At 45.9% G+C, this 22,839-nt stretch overlaps 2 protein-coding genes across 5 annotated transcripts in view; one reads left to right on the forward strand and one right to left on the reverse strand.

Moving 5' to 3' along the window:
• The window catches only part of SLC38A1 (solute carrier family 38 member 1), a 56,213-nt gene extending 46,260 nt beyond the window's left edge, over window positions 1-9,953 (reverse strand). Inside the window, exons 1-2 of one of the 4 annotated variants that reach the window (XM_036889480.2) lie at window positions 2,001-2,253; window positions 533-1,144 (exon numbers count right to left, since the gene is read on the reverse strand). The gene's annotated coding sequence lies outside the window, so the exon portion shown is untranslated. Of the gene's footprint in view, window positions 1-532; window positions 1,145-2,000; window positions 2,254-8,142; window positions 8,243-9,708 lie in introns of those variants that run through there. The other 3 variants (XM_036889484.2, XM_057491676.1, XM_036889482.2) reach the window with 3 other exon arrangements.
• On the forward strand, window positions 8,816-11,044 carry LOC130680562 (basic salivary proline-rich protein 3-like). Its single transcript, XM_057491299.1, has 2 exons — window positions 8,816-10,281; window positions 10,555-11,044. The coding sequence occupies exon 1, from the start codon at window positions 8,816-8,818 to the stop codon at window positions 10,256-10,258; it is 1,443 nt and encodes a 480-aa protein (XP_057347282.1). The 3' UTR covers window positions 10,259-10,281; window positions 10,555-11,044.
• The last annotated feature ends 11,795 nt before the right edge of the window (window positions 11,045-22,839 follow it).

Here is a 22,839-nt window from a genome sequence, read left to right on the forward strand (position 1 = left end):
GCCGGGCAGGACCTGTGCTGGGAAGCAGGAAGCTGGCGGGAGCAGCTGAGCCCCATGACCCCTGGTCCAAGGGGGCACATCTTCCAGCCAGGCTGGCAGAGCTACAGACGGGACCATCTCTAATTCTCCTGGGGCCTTCCCAGTGGCAGAGTCTACAGCTCGTCTTTACTTTGCAAAAGCCGAGCTGCACTGAATGGCTGAACCCCACGGCCCAGGCCCTCTTTGCACAAATGGGCTAGACTTGGTAATTTCCAGCAACGTGTCACACTGGCTCCCTGCAGTGTGACGCCCTCAGAGGCTGTACACTAGTCAGTGGATGGGGTTTCCAAACTGGGTCCAAGAGTCTTTTCTCTCCACAAACTGATAGGAAATAGGGCACTAGACAGAACTTTCCTGAGAGGAGGACAGGTTGACTAATAATAAAACTGGAACCTATTATCTGAATTTGAACTTTTGTATCAATTTCCATGTGTGTCTATACAAATAACATATGTATGTGTGTGTGTGTAAAATATGGACATGCAAAACTAACCATTTAAAGAAATGGGCCAGAAGGAGAACGAACAAGAGGAGAGAGGTGGTCTTGGCCACTGGAATCACATCAGCACTGGGTGAAACACCAGAGCCAAATCAACCACATAGAATAACTTTTTTTTCCTTTAGCTTGAACAGAAATTTTTTTTCTTCTTTCCAGTTTTAGAGGCTAGAAGTCCGAAGTCAAGGTGTCAGCAAGTTCTGCTCCTCCTGGGCCCCTCTCTGGCTTGCAGAGGGCTGCCTCCTCTGTGTCCTCACACGGTCTTGCCTGTGTCCTAATCTCTTTTTTCTTTTTTTGAATCAGGTTTTATTGCTGTGAAATAACCTCTGAAAATCTAACTTGTTCTTGAAAATGGGGAAAATTACCAAAGTTAGTGTTTACATGTCAGTAAGGCTAAAGCCACACTTAGAAAATACTGTCCATTCAAGTGATCATATATTGATTGAGTGTGAGGCGATGGAAGGGATTTAATAAGCTTGAAGAAGGTCAGGTCCAGGGATCTGAGGCAGCTTCACAGAAAAGTCACGTTTGGATTGGCTCTTGAAAAAGAAAAATGTTTTCTGACTCCAATACTGATGCGCGCTTACTATGGAATCTTCAGCAGAGACACTGTAAAAGACATTCAACCACCCCAAAACAGGCTAGTTAGATTTTGATGGATTTCCTCCCTTCTTTTCTTCCCTCTTTTTCTTTTCTCTACTTCTAGCTCCCTCTCCTTCTCTCTCTCTTTTTTATTTAACTTTGGGATTTTAGACTGTTCTTAATATACTTTTGTTCATGTAGCATTACATTGTAGGCATTCTGAAGAACACAAGTGTCTTTTTAAAACACATATTGGTCCCTTATTAATAAATAGTACAGGTTTTCATAGGAAAGTTGGAAAATACTAGTTTACAAATGAAGGAGGAAACAAGAAAGAAAGGCAAAGCCACCTGCTATCTCAGCGAGCAGAGGCCACCGCGCACGTGGCAGGGAACGGCCATCCAGGGCTTTCTACGCAGATACACTGCCTGGTACGCAGTGGGCCCTCTATAAATATCTGTGTGCAAATATGTATACATTTACAGAAATGGAAAACGTCCCATAGAGTTTGTAAAACGTACTTTACACTCAACAAGCTACGGTCTCCTATCCAGAACCGTGTCGGTAAAGACGGCCTGGGTCACCATGACTGCACACGCCAGCTTAACCGTGTGGCTGTGCCGTAAGGTGACACCCACCTATCACTGCCAGACAGCCACACCGCTGCAGACGGGAGCCTGGCAGGTGGGAACAGGACCTGAGTTGAGACTTCTCAGTGAGGGAGAACGGGGCCAACGGTGCAGAGCAGGAAGGCTGAGCTCAAGAAACAGAAATTATCATTTCACTGAAAGACAGGAGCAATTACCACACCATAAAATTAATTAAAAGGCCAAATGGGGTCACTGTGTGAAGATCTCCATGTTAACCTAACCATAATTACTACCTCTCAACGTGTGTAACAGGTTACCAATTACAGTTTCCTCAGCACAGAAGGCCTCCGACCCTTTGCCGCAGTCCTGTGACATCCTCTTAAGCGACATTACGACCTTGGCATTCTTACAGGTACGTGTCACTAGCAGCGCCAACGCAGAGCGCACGAACTACGCTCTCTTGGCCGTGCTCTGCATTGAAGGAGAGGCCACACAGAGAGGGAGGTCCGGCCTCACGCTGCTCAGTGCCCACGGAAGCAGGCACATCCATACGTAGCTGGCATGACGGAGGCCAGCCTACATGGCAGAATAAATGGTAAGTCTGGACAGATCCCAGAGACACACACACACATACTTACATACAGGGAGGAAAATAGGCGAGGCCTAGAGAAATCAGTAAGGTGTTCCGGGGCACGGCTCTGTCTAGACTGGGCGCAAGGGAAGGTAACACGGGGCTGGGACGGTTTCCGCAACGACGTGAAGCCACGTGCACAGAACGTCCCTGTGACGTACCGCCGGCCAAGCGGGAGTGGGCGGGGCACGTGCGCTGAGCAACAGCGGGCTTTACAGGCTCGTGAGGCGGTTAAAGGAAAGCAGAGGGAAAACCGAGTCAAAGGAGCTATTGCTTCGGATAGATAAGAAAATAAGAACACCGTTTCAGTTGTTAACGGACTTTGTGGCACAGTTGTTAACGGACTTTGTGGCACACTGACCCTCAACGCTGTTCGCGCTTTCTAGTGCATTTCTGTAGAAGATGCAAAGTTGTAAACGACATTCCCACAGTCCCTTGCAGCTGGAATCTAGAAACGATTGCTATTCCGCCAGTCAGAGGGCAAGGTTGGGGGGCAAGGGTTCCACTTCGCTGGCGCCGACCAGCAGGGGCAGCACGGAGCAGGAGCCAGCGACGGTGGACTCCCGGTGCCCAGACCGGCTCAGGGACGTGCTCCTGGACATGCAGCGGAGACGGTGAGAACCTCTTTCCTAACAGTGCACAGTGGCAGTTCCCTGGCCAAGCCAGCTGAGGGGTGGTGTCTGGTAATCATTCTTAGAGGCCCGCATATACAGCCTGCTCTGCCATCTCTTCTACCAGTTTTACAGGTGCTCAATTCCCTGTATTAAATCCCTTTTGCTTAACATACACAGAAAGATCTCTATTTTATACAACTAACCCTGAACATATGCTTAATTTTTTCCTCCCTTTAACACTTTTTATTATGGGAACTTTTTAACATATATAAAAATAGAACAGAATAATGAACCCCCATGTACCAACTTCAAAAACGATCAAACTAGGCCAGTCTTGCTAAAGTTCTACCCCCATCACATAGAATTATTTTAAAGCAGATCACAGATATCCTATCATCTGAAAATATTTCAGCATGTATCTCTGAAAAGAACTTTTTAAAAAAACAATACCACCATATCACTATCAAACCTAAAAAATAACAAGAATCCCCTCGTATCACTAAATGCGCAGCCACCTACATGGGTAATTCTAAGTCGTGATGAACCGCTATTGGCCCGTTCGGAAGCTCCGATAAGGCCCCGCCTCTCCCAGCTCAGTTCCTGAGGGTCAGCGGTGGCGGCTGGGTCCGAGGCTGTGGCAGGGCGCTGGGCTCAGGCCCGCCATGTCCTGCTCCTCCTGGCGCGACCTCCCACCCTTGGGCCGATTTACCCACTTGGGACCTTGGCTGGTAACACGAAGCACTTAAGCTGCTTTTCTGTATTTCAAACGGCCTCCACCAGACTGCAAAGGTTAGCAAGTAAAATGATAGGCATCCTTGCTTTGGGTTAGATCGCATGAACTTGATGCGTACTCTAGACTCTGACTGGCAATTTTATTTATCTCTGAGTAACAAAAACGGGACCTGAATTAATATTAAAGTTTTATTCAAATGCATTCAACAGTATACTTAAGATCTGGATATTGCATATAAATTATATTTCCATTGAACAAAAGCTTAAAATTGATGAGAAAATCTTTGAAAACCTGGGGCCCTTGGGAGGTCGGGAGTAACGTAAATGCCTTTGGAGTGAAAAGGCGGAGAGCCAGTGAGCGACCCCAGATGATGGTCTCAGCCCCCGCGACCTGGAGGCCCTCCTCCCCACCTCGGGCCTCACCAGGGCCTCCCCACCTCCGCCCAGTCCCCTCAGCTCCTACCTGGAAAGCCCTGTCCAGACTGTGAACTACCACCTTCTCCTCCTCTCCTACTGCCAACAGTGAGCTCCTGTCCTCACCACTCCCCTGACACCATGCTCAACTGGCAAATTCTGGCTCCACCACTTAGGAGCTCATGGCCCTGGCCTCCGCCAACCTGCTCCTCACAGCTGCACCTCGATCGGTTCTACCCCTGGGGTAGGGGCAGTTCTTCCACCCTCCATGCTGCCCCCCACCCTCTACTCCTTCCTGTGCAGGGTCAGGCTTCATCCCACAAGGGCATCTTTCAGATCTTTCTGCCTGAAGGAGAATCCTTTGCACTATGAAAGCGATACTGCTTGATAATGATCACGGCCCTTAACATGTCACATGTTTCTTCATCTGTAACATGAGAGGCTGGAGGCAGAGATGATCTGTCAGCTTCTCCCTGGCTCAGAAAAATTCCCACAATTTCCCCTTAGACTCCAGCCACCTCCTGGACTCCACATGGAGGTCTGTCATGACCTCAACCTCCACGTGCCTGACTGAACGTCACTGACCTTGCACGTCAGCTCTCCTCTGTTAAAGCTGCTGCTCATTCTCCTCACTCAGACCTGGAAATGGGCATCACTTCATGCCACCTCATGTCCAGTCAGCCACCCAGTGCCATCAACTCTCTTTTGTGATGCCCTTCCCTCTGTGCCCCACAACCCTGACTGTGCCCAGCACCTCCCCTGACATGCCCCACTGAGCCCCACTGACTCCCATCCACTTCCCATCAGGCTCTCCCTCAAAACACGTTTTCTCAGGAAAACCAAACCAAAACGGGAAGATAACAAAGCAGCATGTGTAGCCCCACCTCACAGGTTTCACTAAGTCTGCCTCTCAAATTCTTTTACATTTGATCTGGGCATGTGGGGATTACGTGAAAATATATTTAAAACTTTAAAGTACTATACAAATGGGAGGTATACAATCATTACCATCCAGCCACTATGCCTGAGCTGTTTAAGAATTTTGGACACGATTTCTGAAAGCCCAGAGAGTGTGAGAGTGTATTTCTCACCTGGGGGAGGTTTTGGCCCCTCCCTCAGGGGACCCATGGCAACGGCCAGAGACACTTCTGGTCGTCCAAGAGAGGGGTGCCGTGGCCTCAGAGCAGAGTCCAGGGACACTGCCCAGCATCGCTCACTGGTTGGCTGTCCCCACAGTTAGCGACCCCAAATGTCAGTAGTGCCAAGGGTGAGCAGCCCCGAAACGGAAGTTCACCAGCAGATACATCCTGACCACCTCTGATGGGGCAGAGAGGAGCTGCTCACTTTCCTGGACAGACTCCCACCCCCGCATCCGGTCGCCTGCTCTTACCATTCCCTAATTCCCCTTCATTCAGGTTCCTATATGATCTTTTAATGTCTTTATCACTATGCCCAGGTTATGATGTCTGGGAATTAACCTATCCATATTTAGGTGTTTTGAACTACTATGATTTCTCTCAGACAGTAAATACTGATAAACTCCAGAAGTTAATGAAAGCAACCTGTAAATATGGATATAGGAGGACAGACTGTATATTACATTTTTAAAAATCCATTTGAAGCTTAATTAGAACAGTGAGTATATTTGAGCAGTGTAAATACTACAAAATTAAAAACCTTTATCATCAACTGAAAGCTCATAGATTTAAATAATTACTAAAAGCATATGGAGCTGAAAACAGCCTGGAATATTCTAGCTTTGAGAAAATTATTTTTCTTTGCACGTGTATGTCTTTACCCTAGTGATATTTCTGGTCAAGGATTGCTATTGAACTAAAAACAATGGATGGGAGTTTCTGTTTTTAAGACCTAGCTATATGACCTTGGCTCCAATACAATACTTGAGGAGAAATAGAAATAATGAAGCATCACTAAGTGGTGCTTGTAAAGAGGATCATTTGTAAAAACAAGCATTTAAAAATATGCCTTTATTTGAAAAGAGAAAACACACTAAAATCCAACAGCAAATGAATGCTACAATCCTTGAACAATTTTTTTCTTCTGAGTCTTGGTCTTCTAAACCTTAAAACAGGAAGATCAGAAACTAATGCTCTTTCAAAGATCTCTCCCAGTTCTGAAGTCTCTAAATTTATGATTCTACAGACTGTTTCTTAATGCATCACTTTCAGAGATAAGGAGATGGACTTGAGAACAAATCTTTTGAATAGGTGACTAGACTAGTCCTAAATCCTGACTAGACAAAGGAATCCCCTTGAGGACCCGAGCATGGATGTTTTAAATGCTCTCCAGGGAACTTTCATGTGCAGACTAAGGGTTAAAAACAAACACAGCCAGGACCCAGGTAGGCAGGGGTGGTGAGCAAAGCAGACAGGGCAACCAGGGCACAAAGACCTAGGGAACAGTGGCCCAGCTACTTCAAGAGGAGTAAGCCAGATCCTCTTTTATCAAAAACTGCCAGAAATCAGTCTAAGTGCAATTCCAGTATTTAAATTGTGACACCTAATTCCAAACAATTTTAAAAGAAAGTGTTGGCAACACAAAACAGACCCTAAACAAAACCAGGTCAGTCACACACAACTTCTCCCCAGTCCTCTGCCCTGTGTCTCCCACGCAGGCCCCGAGCTCCCTCCCACCCCCCGGCGTCGCCTGCCCTTCTCCTTTCCCTTGCTGTCCTCTCTTTCCTGATGACCGCCGCCATCACTTCTGAGATCCACCATGAAATCTTTATGTGGCCCTGGCTGTATCACTGGACAGGCTTCTGTGCCTGGGAAAATTCAGGTTATAAATCGTGACTGAGGCTGTGGCTCCATGGTGCCAACAAGTGGTTGGTGGAGGTGAGCTGGTGAAAGGCCAGGCGTGCTCACAATTTCGCATTCCTGAGACTCCAACAAACAGCATGGAGGTCTTATTTAATTTCCAACGATGTTTTCCTGCTTTTCACCAACCACTGCACAGAGAACCTTCCTTGGGGTTGGTTTCTAAGCTCCCGCCCGTGTCCGGACTCTGCCCCAGGCCAACTAAATCTGATCAGTCCAGCTTTTTAAAAGACTCCAGGTTAGTCCCCCGAATCCAGTGTTGAGATTCACTAATGATTCTCAACCTACAGACTAGCCGTGTGCTTAACTCGGGATGATTATCATCTTGAAGGAAGTTCTTTTAACTTGCTCAAGGATTTTCTCAGCTCTGTTCTCATTGTGTCTTTGCCACTCTGTGAGCTAGGCTGCTTGGACCCTATTATTAGCATTGTACAGATGAGAAAATGACGTATAAAAAGGTTAAATGAGTTGGCCAAGCGTACCCAGCTAGCTAGTTATTAGCAAAGGCACACTCCACTAGAGGAAGTGTTCCTTGAGCCACCCCGTGCTTGCAGTTTGCCCAAACCCTGTGCCTTCCCAGTCACAAACGCCTTTACTGTTAGGGGGACACCTGGACACACAGGTGGTCACTAGAAAATGAACAAATATAACGCCAGCACATCACGTTTTACAAGCAAGTGCAACTCTGCTTTTGAAACTCAATTAGGGTCAGCGTTGCACAGCATGTATGATGTGCTCCAGGTCCGTGGTATGACCCTCAGTGTGCATACTTCCGCCCTCCTGCATCCCCCACCCCACCCCACCTTCCACAGATGGAAGTATGTTCTTCAGAGACTGAAAAGATGTAAGGAGTTTCCATTAAGATATTACTGTCAGGATATTTTTAAGTGATTAAATATTCATAGAATATCAGAGATAAGGGGAACTTTGCTGATTAACTTTCCCCATGCCCTCTGACAGATGAGGAACCTGAAGTGCCTTTTAATTCAATATACGTGGAGTGTTGGCACTGTGCCAGGACTGCACCTCCATCATCGTGGTTAAACAGTCCGGGTAACTCGGCAGGATGGGTGCCGCCGCCTCCACCACTGCCGGGGGTCCCTGAGCCGCTGTGGAGACCGGGTGTTTACACCTGACCCGAGGCCTATGGCCTTATCCCCCACCGAATCTTTTTGAAAATGCTAGTAGTTGACCAGTGAACACTTACTTAGAGGGGGAAATGGCATGTGGGGAGGCTTTCACAAACACACAGCATTTCAGAAGGCACTCCAGCTGGGAATCAATACTGGCAGAAAGGTGGCAGGGGGCTGCGGAGGATTCAGAGGAGAAAGGGGCGCCGGGTCGGGGTGCAGAGGACCCTAGGGCCGCGGCTGGGGGATTCAGACGTGACTGGAGGCAGCAGGAACCCACTGAAGGTTTCGGGAAGCAAGGTCACCAAACAGTGAGAACTGAGTTTCAGGAACACAGACCTCACGGGGCTCAGTGGGCGCGGAGGGGCCAGCTAGACGGCCCTGACACCTCCCGGGGCCACCGCCTCGCTGCACCGCGTGCTCGGCCTTCCTCCCCTCCCCCCAGCAACGGCTTCCTCGGGGTCCCCTTTGCTCGCCGTTCTCCGACCCGAACACACCGTGCGAACTGCCGCGTCTGGGCCAGGGGACAGGGACCCGCAAGAAGACGGGCTACGGGCTGGAGGGCTTTCGCCAGGACCTGGCAGCTGCTCAGAAGGGGGAAGGGTAGGCGAGGAAGCAGAGGGTTCAGCCTGGAGAAGGGGGAACAAATGGGGACACATGCGCGGCAGGGACGGGCAGCGACGCGGGCAGCGGTGAAGGAGGTGAGGTGGCTCGGCCGCCGTCCGCCCCGTGCTGGGCGTGAGAGGGACAATGAGCAAGGCCGCGCTATGCCCGCAAGTACCGCCCCGCGGGGGAAAGAGGCTGGGGCAGCACAGCCAGGTGCCCGGCTCACCCCTCGCGCAGGCCCTCCCGGGGGGCCGCCTGTCTCGGGGCCCCTCCCGTCGCACGCCTGCCGCGCCGACAGTGAGATTCCCTCTCGCGGGCTTTGGCCGTCGTCTCCCGCGCGGGAGCGGAGGCCTCGCGGAGGCCTCGCGGAAGCAGGAACCGGCTCGCCGCCCGCCACGGACCAGGCCCCCGGGGCGGGCGGGCCCTCCGGGCAGCAAAGCCGTTTGCGGCCGGGGCCGACCCGGAGCCGACCTCGGGAGGAGCGGAGCTGCTGCAGGTCCCCCCGTCACGGCGACGAATCAGCCCCGCGGGCCCCGCAGCCCGCGACCCACCGACTCCCTCCCTCCTGCCCCTCCTCCCGAGACTCGAGGGGCCACCGCGAGCGCGTGCCTTCTGGCCGCCGCCGGGCCTCCGGAAGGCGGGCCAGCGCCGCACAAAGGACTCGGCCGCGAGTCCCGGGCCTTCCGCGCGGCGCGGGGGCCTCCGTACGGCTCGGCCCCGCGCTCGCCCCCCGCGCCGGGTGGGGAGGCCCTCGGGGCGCTGAAGGGCAGCGCGTCCCGCCCGCGCGCCGCCGCCTCCCCTCCGGCCCGGCCGGCGCCTCCCGCCCCCGGGGCCCCCGCGGCGTCCGGGACCCAGGCAGCCACGAGCTCCGGCGGCGCCCCCGCCGCGCGCCCCCTGCGCCCCCCGCGGCCCTGCCCCTCGGCCCAGCGGAGCGAAGCCGGGTCCCGCGCCCCCCACGCTGCCCGGCGCCGAAGCGAAGCCGAGCCCGCCCGGATGCCTGGCACCCCGGCTCGGGGCCCGCGCCCGGGCCACCTTACCTCGCGCGTAGACTTGCCCGCCCTGGCGGGCCTCCCGCAGCCGCCGGGTCCTTCGTGGGGGGTCCGGTCGCCGCGCCCGGGGCGGGTCCGAGGAAGCCTCGGTTGCACCAGCTCCCGGCGCTGCCGCCCCCGCTCAGAGCCGCCCGCCCGCGAGCCGGGGGCCGCGGATGCGCGTCACTCCTCGGCGGGCGAGTCGCTCCGGCGCACCCATGGCTCGTCCCAGGGAGGCCAGGCCCGCCGCCCCGCGCCCGCGCCCGCCCGGAACCGCAGCCGCGCGCCGCCGGTCACATGGCGTCCCTGCGGGCCGCGCGCGGCGGGGGAGGCGCCGGAGTCCCCGGGGCCGGAGGCGGGGCGCCTGGCGGGGAGCGGGCAGCGGGCACCCCGGGAAACCGTTGTGCCCAGCCTCACCCTGGTCTCGCCCAGGGGGCCCCGGCTCCCCAGCGCCCCAGAGGGCCCGTCCAGTAGGTCGCCTGGAAGGCTCACCACCAGCGGTGTGCAGAGAGAAATGCGCCTTCCTACTCGGGTTTCAAAATTTTCCAAATACATCTGATCTAATACCAGCAGGCTTCTTAGGTATGAATTTTGAGTCATAGGGTATGTATAGTATATACATATATATACTGGATATGTATAGTATAGTTTCTTTCCTTGATCTGAGGAGGACTGTTACACGACAGTCTGAAATATAACAATGATGAAAAGTGGAAACGTGAACTGGTGAGGTTATTTCAGATTAAGTGTCCTGTACGTTTCCTAACTGTAACAGAGGCAGCATGGCTGTGAACAAACCTTCCTTACTTAGAAAATAAGTTTATTCTGAAATCAGTCTTTTATTTCTATTTATAGGGTCTACCCTAAAACAACAGGAGGTCTTCAAAATTACTGGCTTTTCTTTTGAATGAAGTAATGACCGCTTTTTGCCTGATTAACCCTTTCTGCTGCCCTTGATGGCCTTTGGGTCCTGTCTGTAGGCGACAGTATTTTGACACTAGGAATTAGTTAAGCATCCACAGCAAAGAGTAATTTGCAGTGAAGGGAGTCCCAGCTGTGCCCGCCATCCTGCAGGTACACGGTGCTGTGTTTCCTGACCCCCTTAGTAGCACTGGCAGGGTCTACTGGCCCCCTTCCAGCACCAGGATGAACATTTTACCTCAGCAGATTTAAAACTGGTTCTGGCAGGGCAGCAGCCCCCACTGACTAAACTTAATTTAAATTAAAGTCCTAGAGCACACCTCTTCAAATGTGTCTATTGTCTCTGATTGTCGCCTGGTTCAGTTTTGCAGGATCACCTATATTTTATCTCCTGGGGGCATGGGGAATAGGGTTCAATAGGTATTGTGAGTGTGGCAGTAGTCTCACTCATTCAAGCTAAAGTACAGAACCAGGGCCAGTGGTCGGTCCTGAAAGTTAATGTCTAGCTTACCTGACATTTATCTATCCTAATGCAGGTCCCCTGCAGGTACATCTCCTTAGCTTTTTGCCAAATGGGGTAATGAGACCCTTCGGATGATCAAATGGGCAGTGTCTAAGAGTGTGTACACAATGCTTACTACATGATAGGTGCTCAGTAAATGCTGTCTCCTATTATTTTGAAGAAATAGGCACAGAATGAATAAGCACACAATGAATTTTTGAAGCCCAATTTATAGGCACAAATTATTCTATGTTCACCCCATACTGAAGCAGCTGTCGAACCCACACCCTTTGTGGACCATGGGGAGGAGACACACAGTGTTACAGAATAGTTCTCCATTTCAACTCCCAGCCTTACCTTTAAGGAGAGAAAGGGGTGTTTGGGGTCTACAGAAGAAAGGATTAATTACAAAACAGTGGTGCTCCAGAACCCAATACAGCACCTGCTCAACTCACAATCCAGAGTCAATTGGTACATCTTTTTTGTGAGGTAGCAAATTTGTGGTTAAGAGTGTGCGCTCTTGGGCCAGATTTCCTGAGTTCTAATCTTCGCTCCACAGACTCCTAGCTCTGTGACCTTGGGCAGGTTATCTAATGTCTGTGAGATTCAGTCTTCTCATCTTTAAAAGGGGTAAACAATAGTGCCTGCCTCATAAGATGATGGGAAACACGTATGTTAATGTGTGCAAACACTTTAAATACTTCACAATGTATCTTAGATATTCAATAAATAACAACCGTTATTGTTGGAAAACGACTTGGCAATTAGTAGGAGGAACTTAGACCCAATTGGTGTCACTTTTGAGAATCTGCACCCTAAAAATGATGCACAAAGGTTTCCACAGGGGACACAGACACACAGGCTTTGGGATCCAGCCAATAAAGGTAAAAAGTGTGTTTAAAAGTATTCACTTAAAGTGAGGAAAACGTAAACACATGAAGGACAGATCCCAGTTCAGCGGGTGCTGGGCTTGGGGAGCGCCCCCTACAGACTCCTGTGCTTTGGGGTCAGGTGCAGGGCTGACTGCCCTTAGTCCTGGTCCCTGTGGTCGTTCTTACTTTCTCATAGTTTGGGTGCCCAAAGGCAACACAGCCGACCAAGGACCTGCACTGGAGAGCAGAGAAACAGCAGTGATGGCAGGGAAGGGGCCAGGGGCACCGGGGGAAGTGAGGCTGCAGAGAAGAGCACCGGAGCTGGAGCCGAGAGCGAAGGCAGGAGACCCTGACGGAGCTGGCCCCGGCCAGGACGAGACTGGGCCATCTTGGGGCTGGAGGCTTACTTGAGGCTCCACAGTTGCTGGGCAGAAATACGTTTTTGTCTTTTCTGCTGGAAAGGTAGTTTTGGGGAGGAGAGGTTGATTCGTGTGTGTGTGTGTGTGTGTGTGTGTGTGTGTCCTTACCTGCTGGCAGTGTAAGGGGAAGAATCCTATTCATTGCTGGAGAGAGTAACACACTTTACTGAAATAAGTTTCCATTCTAAATGATTGTTCTTAAAATAAGACCCACCCAGTAATTTTCAGCATGCATGAGTCTGAAGGACTCCTTATTCGGTTATATTTTGAGCATACAAAGCTATTTCATAATCACAAAGGGGGTAATTTTAACAAGATATTTCAGATTGATAGTCTTCTGTTGTTATGTGTTTATAGTAATTCATACACACATATATTTATGTGCTTCTAAAATAAAACACTCAGTTTTTGACTGCGATGTAATGTCCCAAATCGAGCCCCCCCCACCCCCCAGACCCACTCGAGAACAGCAGCCCCATGGCACAAACACTCAAGAGGGAAAAAGGCGAGTACCTTGCCCGTCTCCACTCTTCACATAAAGTTACCTAGTTCTTTGAACTGACATTTACCCAGTGCCAGGCACTGTGCTGGTCTCCCATGGAGCCTGCAGTCAGAGTGGGAGGCGGGCGCTCCTCGGAGGTTCGCCCAGGGAATGTGCAAATCACATATGGAGACAAGTGCTCCAAGTGAGTCAGTCCACCAGCCCTACCTGATGATTCTGAGTTTGTTCTGCTGGGTTTCCTATCCATTCATTAGATGTTGCTGCTGTCCCTTGCAATGTGGCTAAGAGCCCTTACTGAGAGCGACAGCATCAGCTCCCCTTTTTCTTATTTTCTTATGTTTGCATTATTATTATTTTTGATCTGAAATTTCTTTAAAGGAATCTTTAAATCTACTTGTCCATTTTTGGATGACCAATCGGGCTAAGTAAAACAGATAATATAATTCATAATGTCACTCAACTAAACACACAGCAATGCAGTAATACATCACAATAAGCTGGAGAGGAACACATTAGGCCCCTTGTGTGCCTTCCTCGAGATGCCCCAAGCGCTGCAGGTGACGGGGCCTTCTGACGTGTGGGCTGAGGGAGGCCCACCCCGATCTGTCGGTCCGGGCAGGAGTCCCAGCACATTCTCTCTGCAGCTGCCTGGGTCGCGCACCTTGGCCTTCCGCAAGGGCCTTCTAGCTGGACTCCCTCTATTCTCTCTGGGCCAGCTAGTAAGTATCTCCACCCAGATTTAGAAGAACCTTGCTTGGGGACCCAAACTAACTTCCCTATGTTGAAATTATTTATTCAAAAACTGTCTTCCCCACTAATCAGCAAACTTCATAAAGGCAAATGGCATGTTTTTAACTGTCTCCAAGCACCTCAGACATAATAGAAGCCCAATAAATATTTATCCAATTAATGAAAGTGTGGACTAATAAATAGAATATTTTTTCAGTTAATTAGCTCCGATTTTTTATATTGAATTTAAATGCCAGATCCTGAAAAGAACAAAGAATGTGACAAAAATATAAAATATTTATCAAATGTACATCTAGCTAAGTTTTGAAAGTTTAGGAGCCTATATACACAAATCAAATGAATATCCATTTTTGGAATCTTAAGATAAATAAATTATAATTTCAAAGCATCAAGGCAAAGTGCTTATTGAATGTCATTCTTAAAAGGAACTTCAGCCTGTGTTTAAAAAGGAATATATTTTGTTTAACAGTTTCTAGTTTATGCCACCTAAAAAATTATCCTTCCTTCACAGCAAGTGTGTTTTTTTACTTCCAGATTTCTCTGGAAAAGTTCCAGCATTCTCCAGGTCACAATCTCTGTATGAAATTAACATTTTGAAAATGGAGTCAAATTGAATTTTGTGTTTTAAAAAGGCAGTTACAAGTTAATTTGTTCTGTTGCCTTATTATTATTTTTAATCTAATTCAATCTCCTTGCTCTTCTTATAACAATTAGACATAATCCTACAGTTAAGATGTGAACCACTTAGCCATATCAATTTAATAATGAATTCAGTAGCTCCTTCTCTATTTTCATTATTGTTACTTTGATCAAAAAAGAAATGCACTGATCTTCCTGTTCAGTTTTGAAAGGAATAGAATTATAGAAGACTGCCTTTCTGCTTGGCATTCGTTTGTTCACTACTTCATTTGTTCAAGGAATGTGCTCAAAGTTAATTCCTTTTACAGCATTCTCTGTGTGTTTATCTCCTTTGGAAACTTGTTCCTGATTTTTTTTTTAACTACTGTATATCCACTCCCTACTCTATTGATTGTAAAGTATTCAAACCCCTCCCATCGTTAAAAAATAAAGAGAGGAAGGAAGGGGCAGGAGACAGTGAGAGGAAACTGGAGATGGGAAAAGAAGGGAAAGGAATTTTCCTTGACTTTACGTTTCTCTCTACGGATAGCTCTCATCTTTCTTCCCTTTAAGAAGAATAATTACACTGTTACAATGTAGCAATGTTTTAAAATACTTGCTACAAATTTAAAATCCCTTTCTAGAGAGTGTAAAACATGAGCAGTGTGTGAAGGTGTGTATGGGGTCTCATCTCCAGCATTCTCGAGTATTATAATTTTACTCATTTTTATTACTTTAGTAAGTGAAAAAGAGTTTCTGGGTTTAATTTGCATTTCTTTTTTTACTGGTTTTATCGAACTTTTAAAATGTGCTCATTAGACCTTTTATTTCTTTTATGACTTGTGTATCATGTACTCTATTCATTTTTTTCCTAATATTTTAGTGTTTTAAATCCATTTGTGTAAGCTTTTTGTATTTTAAGAGTTAATTATAGCTTTTTGTACTTTTATTCAGTTTCTGATTTGCCTTTTTTTATGTTCAGAGCTTTAAAATTTTTGTCAACGAACTGTCAAGTTTTTTTCTTTGACCTACAAATTAATTTCTCATACAGATATAATATTCACCAAAATTTGGCCTTAGTTCTTAGGACTAATGCTTTAATCCTTTTAGTGAGAGTTAAGAATCTAAATTGATTTGTTAAAAAAACTAACCATGGATCTCAATACCTGTTGTAAAAATTATTTTCTTTTCCCCTCAATAGTGCTACCTCCTTTATCAGATGTTGTTACATATAGATATAATACATAAAATAAGGTTCTTTTCCTAATCTAACTATTCTAACTGCTGATCTGTCCATTCTTTTACTATCTATACTTATTACATACTTGTATGTTTTAACATCAACTAGAACATAAGCCTTTTCATATTTTTCTTAGCTATTCTTATCTGTTTATTATTCCAGGTGAATTTTAGGATCATTACTAAGTCAAAGTGAAAATACTAGATTTGGACTTTGTTGCGGCCTGTAGGTATATTTAAACACACACAAAAACATTTACAACAAAAACACATAAAATATCTAACAATTTCCTTAAGAAATGTGTAGGCTCTCTTCCTATGATTTTTAAAGTATAAAACTTTGGTAATGCATAAATTAAGATCTGACTACAACGAAAAATATACCATACAGTTTGAAGATAGCTATTTTCCCTAAGCTGATCATACAACATTAACTTTGCACATAAAAGTCCTTTTTATAAAATAAGAAAATTAGTTATGCTAACCATTTCCAGCTAGCACTGCTATTTTTAGGTAAATTCCATTTCTATATTAGGAAAGCCTAAACAAGAACTCCTTATGTGCTTAAGTTTTACCATCCACACATATTTGTTGACATTTTTATTCTATGGAATAAAAAAGTACGATTTGTATTTGCTGCATGGAGTGAAAGAGAATCTTGATCTAAGTTACCAAAAATATTTTAATATCAACCAGTTATGTATCTGTTACAGGTTAGGGTCCCTGAAAAACACAGTTCTGAGACTGAAGTCAAAGAGCAGAAAGACTACTACGGAATGTTCTAGGGAACTACGCCTGAGGCTGGGAAGGAAAGGAAGCAGGTTAGGGAAGAGAGGAGCTGGTCATGACACGGAGAGCACGATCAGGTGCTTGCTGTGTGCTGGACACTCTTCTAAAAGTGCTTTACGGAAGGTACCACATACACTTACTGCAATAATAGTCCTGTGAGCTCTATACTGTAACCCCATTTATCAGGCTGGAAACCGAGGGGCAGAAGGATGAGGGACGTGCATAAGTTGCCAGAGACACAATTCATATGTGTGAAGTGACTTCAGTCTGATACTCTCAACCAGGCTGCTGGTCCCTCATAGGTGTCGTGATGACTAGGAGGACAGGTGTGATGGGAGAAAGAGGAAATGAAGGAGCAAAGCCGCACCAGCAAGGAGGAGATGCGGGGGACAGCCCAGGAGGGGCACAGGTGTCCGAAATGGCTGGGCTGGAGAGCAGAGCTGGGAGGAGAGTGGCTCTCATGCCGAGTGGGAGGCTAGGTTTGTTTTTGGCTTACAATCCTTACTTTTGAGAAATAGGATCACTTTTGCTTATAGAACAAAGAACACTCAGAACCGGTCATTCACCTGAAGCCTGTGTGTTCAGTGATTAGTTCTGTACATAAGTGAGCATTTCTCTCAAGGAGCATGTATTTAAAGAGTGTAAGTGGCTTTTTTTCACACCCCATTTAATTTACACTGGATTCACCTTCCTGCACAGATGGCCTGCTTTTCCTCTTCCTGTGCTTAATTCTCACTGAAGCCAGAGAATGTTAAACAAATGCCCACGAGGCTTCAGCAGAGTGAAGAGATACAGGAAGAGGAGTCAGATGGTGGAGATATTGCAACAAAACTACAGGTGTGGTTGCTGCAGCCATGATGCTCTGCACAAAACATAAAACGTATTTTTGCAGCATAGTTAATAAAATGGGAAGATGCAAGTAATAGTAACTGAAAATAAAGTAGGAGACTACAGTTTATACAGTATGATTCTCAAGTGGTGAAATTAGAAAGTGTATATAAATGTGTTTTATATTTATATAATACACATTTTCATATATATATATATAATCAGATATTTTTACATATTTTTAAAAGGCCAGGAATTTATTTTTAAAGTATTATTAGTGATTATTTTTAGGTGAAAGGACTTAGGGTGATTATATTTTCTTCTTTAAATTCATTTTCATTTTTTCTACACTGAGTATGTATATATGAGTTTTATCATCAGAAAAATCTCACCCTTTAAAAAGTAAAGTAACATTTTAGAGTCCGTTTTTCCAGTTAGGTGTTTAAATCTGAATTAAAACTGCATTTTCTGCTGAGTTTTTTGCCTGGCGGGGGCAGTATTAGGCCCCAGTATTTCTGCGTTTGCCTTTTCAGGCTGGAAATGCAGCTCCTCCTCTTTGACCAGCTGCTAATTGTCGGCAGCACGAGCAGAGCCGCGCTTCCTACTAAGGGGACGAGTCAGCCTGGAGGGCGAGGAAGAGAGGGTGGTGGAGAAGGAGGGACCCTCAGAAGAGCCTCCCTCTTCAGCGTTGTTAGGCGACGCTTCCCGTAGGGGCTGGGCCATGTGCCTGGGGCAGATGGGGGAGATCGGGGGCCTTTTCTGGAGCAGGAAGACCAGCGGAAGCACAGCAGAGCCCTGGCCACCAGGGAACTCCAGGGAATGGGCGTCTGCACCGCTGGCGGAGTCTACCTTTCCCGTGTCAGAAAGACCGAGTACGTGCACAGAACCGGGCCTGCAAAGCACTTTGTCGATGTGTTTGTGAGAACTGCGATAATTTCCCTCCTTCAGCGCTAAAACTTTAAAGCTTAATCACTGTTACTTTCATAAATGGAGTGGTCAACATTTTTTACTGCTGAGCACATTAAAAAATTCCAAAAACAACATTACAATGACCGTAAAGAATGCGTCACAAGAAATAAATGATCTGTCATTCGAGAACCCAATTATTTCCATTTTGGGGGCTTTAAAGTGTTTATGCTTACATTATAAGAATAATGAAACTATATTACAGAGAATTTGAGGGAAAATACTGTTCCCCTAGCTTCCCGCACTACCATAGCAAAGTGTCAGCGATTCTGTGTTCTCTTCCATTGTTCCCGCTCAAGTTGCAGGATACAATCAGCTTGTAACTTGATTTCCTTTTACTTTTCTGCTTACACCATACTGAACAGGAGACAATGTAGGGTGATGGTTACAAACCCCTGCTCTGGAGTCGGGAGGAACTGCTCTGTTTCTAATGAGTTGGAAAAGGGAAGTCAGCCTGGAGAGAATTGGAAGACGGCTGGGGGGTGAAAGAAGAACCTTCCAAAAAGCCTAAGCGGGGGTAACACCTATTTCGCAGAATTACTGTGAGACAGAAATGAAGTGCTATCCACAGCAGCTAATAGATGGCCTGGGACATAGCAAGCATTCAGTAAGTGGTAGCTATTGTACCACACATATATTGTTATGTGGACTTTATAATTATTTTTTAACAATATCAATGTAAGAGTTCAGCAGATAAGTGTACTGTAATATCTTTATTGTTGACCATTAATTTCTTATAATTTTTCAGCATTATAAATAATGTGGGAAATGGCTTTTCCCACATTTTAGGGTATCTCTTGAGACTATAATTTAGTGGAATTACTGTGTCAATGAACATTTTTATGGTTATTGATAAATTTTGCTATACTGATTTCCAAACATGTTCCAATTTACAATGCCATCATCAATATTTGCAAACAATAGTTTTACTGTACTGTTGCCAGGATTGAATACTGAGGTTAATGTGTGTATGTGTGTGTGTGCATATATGCATGTGTACACATTGTAGTTTGCATATACTTACTCCTGTGGTGGGACGTTGATAAATGGTATTTTTGCTAAGCCAGAGCAAAGACTGATGGGCTGGCATGTGGGATTAGGAAGCACTGCTTTATAGAGGTGCTCTGCAGGGTCTGGGCGGACTGACTTCCTAACTGTATTAGAAAGTTCCAGAAATTTAACTCCCATGTGATGTACAGGACAGATGCCCAACTGTATCTCCCAATTTGCCTTGGACCAGGAACTCAGTGGGAATGAATTAGAATTCAGCGCACAGATGGGACTCAGGAATAGAAAGTTTCCACTGTGTAAGACATCACCTCGACAGCAGTCACATTGGCAAAATCTGTCTGATGCAACTATTTGAAACTGTGGAGTTGCTGAGGACTTGCAAATTCCAGGGGAAGGCTTGGATGGTAACTGCGGTTAATTTTTTTCGATTTTAGTTCTTGGCACAGTATCAGCGACCCAGCGCCCACCCTCCTAGATGTCTGATGAACAGCTGTTTGTGTATTCCAGAAGAAGCTCATGTGCAGCTTGCGGGAGCCATAGTGAGCAAGAGAACGCTGTCCTTCAAACACTGGGCATCTGAGCTCCAATCACTGATACCGCTGCTGATCACAGGGATGCAGGCAGGGAAGAGGCTGCCCGTGGTGGTCGCACCTCCCCTTGTGGTTACAAGTCCCCGCTCCTCTAGCTGAAGTGACTTCCAGGGGATTTAAAGGGCCTAGGTACATCTTTTCCCCTTCATTTTTCTCTTTTTCCCTTCCTGGGAGCCAGACATTAAAGGCTAAGACATTCAAAACCAACTCCATATATGGGAGACATTAGAAGTCACTGCACATGTCCAGGGAATGGCATAGCTTAGAAAAAGCCTTAATTTTACTCCTCAGACTGATCCTTGGCACAGAGATGGCCCAAAACAATCATAAAAGCAAAAACAAAACCCAGCAAATCCTGGGCAAGGGGGAGAATCTGATTCCAGAGTCACCACATTATTACATTCAAATATCCAGGTTTCGACAACAACAAAACCCCACAATGCCTATAAAGAAAAGAGGAAACTGAGGCCCATTCAAAGGAAAAATAAAAGCCAAGATAAATCATTTCTGAAAAAAACCTCATGGCAGCTCTACCAGACAAAGTCATTAAAAAACTATTTTAAAGATGCTCAAAGAACCAAAGGAAGATTTGGAGACAGTCAAGAAAACAACAGAGGAACAAAATGAAAATATTAATAAAGAGATAGAAGACCTAAAAAGAACCCCCAAGCCCTGAAACTGAGACGTATAGAGTAAGAAATGAAAAATTCACTAAAGTAATTCAAAGGCAGATTTGAGCAGGCAGAAGAATCAGTGAAACTGAAGATGCGACAATGGAAATAATCAAGTCTGAGGCAGAGAAAGAAAAAAGATAGAAGACAAGGGAACAGAGAGAGCCTAAGGGACCACAGGGCACCATAAAGCTGATCAACACATGCATTGTGGGAGTCCCAGAAGAAGAAGTGAGAGAAAGAGGCAGAGAGAATATTTGAGGAAATAACAGCTAAAAACTCTCCAAATGTGATGAAGACATGAATATAAACACTCAAGAAGCTCATAGATTTCAAATAGGGTGAACTCCAAGTGACCCCTTCCAAGACACATTATAATCAACCAAGTGACCCCTTCCAAGACACATTATAATCAATCTAAAGACAGAGATAGTTTAGAAAGCAGCCAGAGAGAAGTGACTAGTCACATACAAGGGATCCTCTATGAGCTTGTGAGCAGATTTCTCATCAGAAAATGTGGAGGCAGTAGGCTGATATACTCAAAGTGCTAAAAAAAAAACAACCCTGTTAACCAAGAAACCTATACCCAGCAAAACTCGCTTGTCAAAAATGAGGGGGAAATTAAGTCATTCCCAGATAAACAAAACCTGAGGGAGGTTGTTACCACTAGACCTGATCTACTAGAAATGCTGAAGTGAGTCCAGGAGGCTGAAATAAAGGAAAACAGACAGTAACGCAAAGCATATGAATAAAGAGCTCCATAAAAGTGACTGTATGGGCAATCACAAGCTCTAGCACTGTTGTAACAATGGTTTGGAACTCCATTTTTTCTACATGATTTAAGAGACTCACATGTTTTTTTAAAACATTAATTATTTGCCTAAATGCTAGTATTATTGCAACTTTGGTTTATAACTTCACAGTTTGATTTTTACATAATTTAAGAGACTAATGCACCTAAAAAAATGATCAGCTTATGTTTTGGGGCACACAGTGTATAATGTCATAATAATTTTATGACATCAATAACCTGAAGGGGTGGGGATGAAATGTAAAGGAGCAGAGTTTTTGTATGTAACTGATGTCAAGCTGGTATAAATCCACATTAGAGTGTTGTAACTTTAGGATGTTAAATGTAATCCCAACAGTAGCTACAAAGAAATAACAACCCAATTCAAAAATGGGCAAAGGAACTGAATAGACATTTTCCCAAAGAAGATGTACACATAGCCAATAAGCATATGAAAGGATGCTCAATATTATTAATTGTTAAGGAATGCAAACCAAAACTGCTGTGAGATACCACCTCACACCCAGGAGGATGGCTACTGTAAAAAAACACAGAAACTAACAAGTGTTGACAAGGATGTAGAAAAATTGGAACCCTGGCATACTCCTGGGAATGTAAAATGGTGCAGCTGCTGTGGAAAACCCTATGGCTGTTCTTCAAAAAAATAAAAATAGAATTTCAATATGATCTAGTAAACCCGATTTCTGGATACACACACACACACACACACACCTGAAAGTGGAGTCTTGGGGAGGTATTTGTACACCCATGTTCATGGCAGCATTAGTTACAACAGCTCAAATGTGAAAGCAACCCGAGTGTCCATGGACAGATGAATGGATAAGCAGAATATTCACCATGGAATATCACCCAGCCTTAAAAAGGAGGACATTCTGACATGGTGCCACATGGATGAAACTTGAGGACATTGTGCTTCATGAAATAAGCCTGTCACAGAAAGATAAATGCTGAATGAGTCCCCTCATATGAGGGACTTAGAGCAGTCAAATCAGAGACAGGTGGTGGCTGCTGGGGCTGGGTGGGAGGGGAATTAGTGTTTGATGGGGTTAGAGTTTCAGTTTTGCAAGATGACAACAGTTCAGGAGATGGACGGTGGAAATGGCTGTGCAACAGTGTGACTGTGCTTACCGCTGCTAAACTATATACTCAAAATGGCTGAGATGGTAGATTTTATGTTATGTGTATGTTAGCGCCAAAACACATCTCTGAGAGAGGACCTCAGGAATCGCTGTGTGAGCGACACGAGTGTCTCAGTGCACTGGCTTTGGGTGACTCAGTGGTCCTGTTTCTTTCCTGATTCTCAGCTCTGCTCTATGCACAGGAGTTTGTCTAATAGCTGACTTCTAAATGACAAGGTTATATTTAGTACATTCAACTGTGTGCATATACTTAAAAACCTGCTGAGTTGTATATTTAAAAAGGGTAAATCTTATGGTGTATGGACTATATCTCAAGAAAGCTGTTAAAAAAAGGAAAGGAAAAGCATGACTAGGTTCTGATGGAACTATTGTAGTCTTCTTTTTATCACATGTATATATATAATTTCACCATAGCAGATTATAGCATTTTCATAAATATCTTGAAGGTTATTTATATAAAGACAATTTTTTTCTGAAAAAGAAAATAAAAAGTAAGAGTTTTCTGGGAAAAG

The sequence above is a fragment of the Manis pentadactyla genome, chromosome 14 (assembly GCF_030020395.1).
Source record: "Manis pentadactyla isolate mManPen7 chromosome 14, mManPen7.hap1, whole genome shotgun sequence".
NCBI classification, from domain to species: domain Eukaryota; kingdom Metazoa; phylum Chordata; class Mammalia; order Pholidota; family Manidae; genus Manis; species Manis pentadactyla.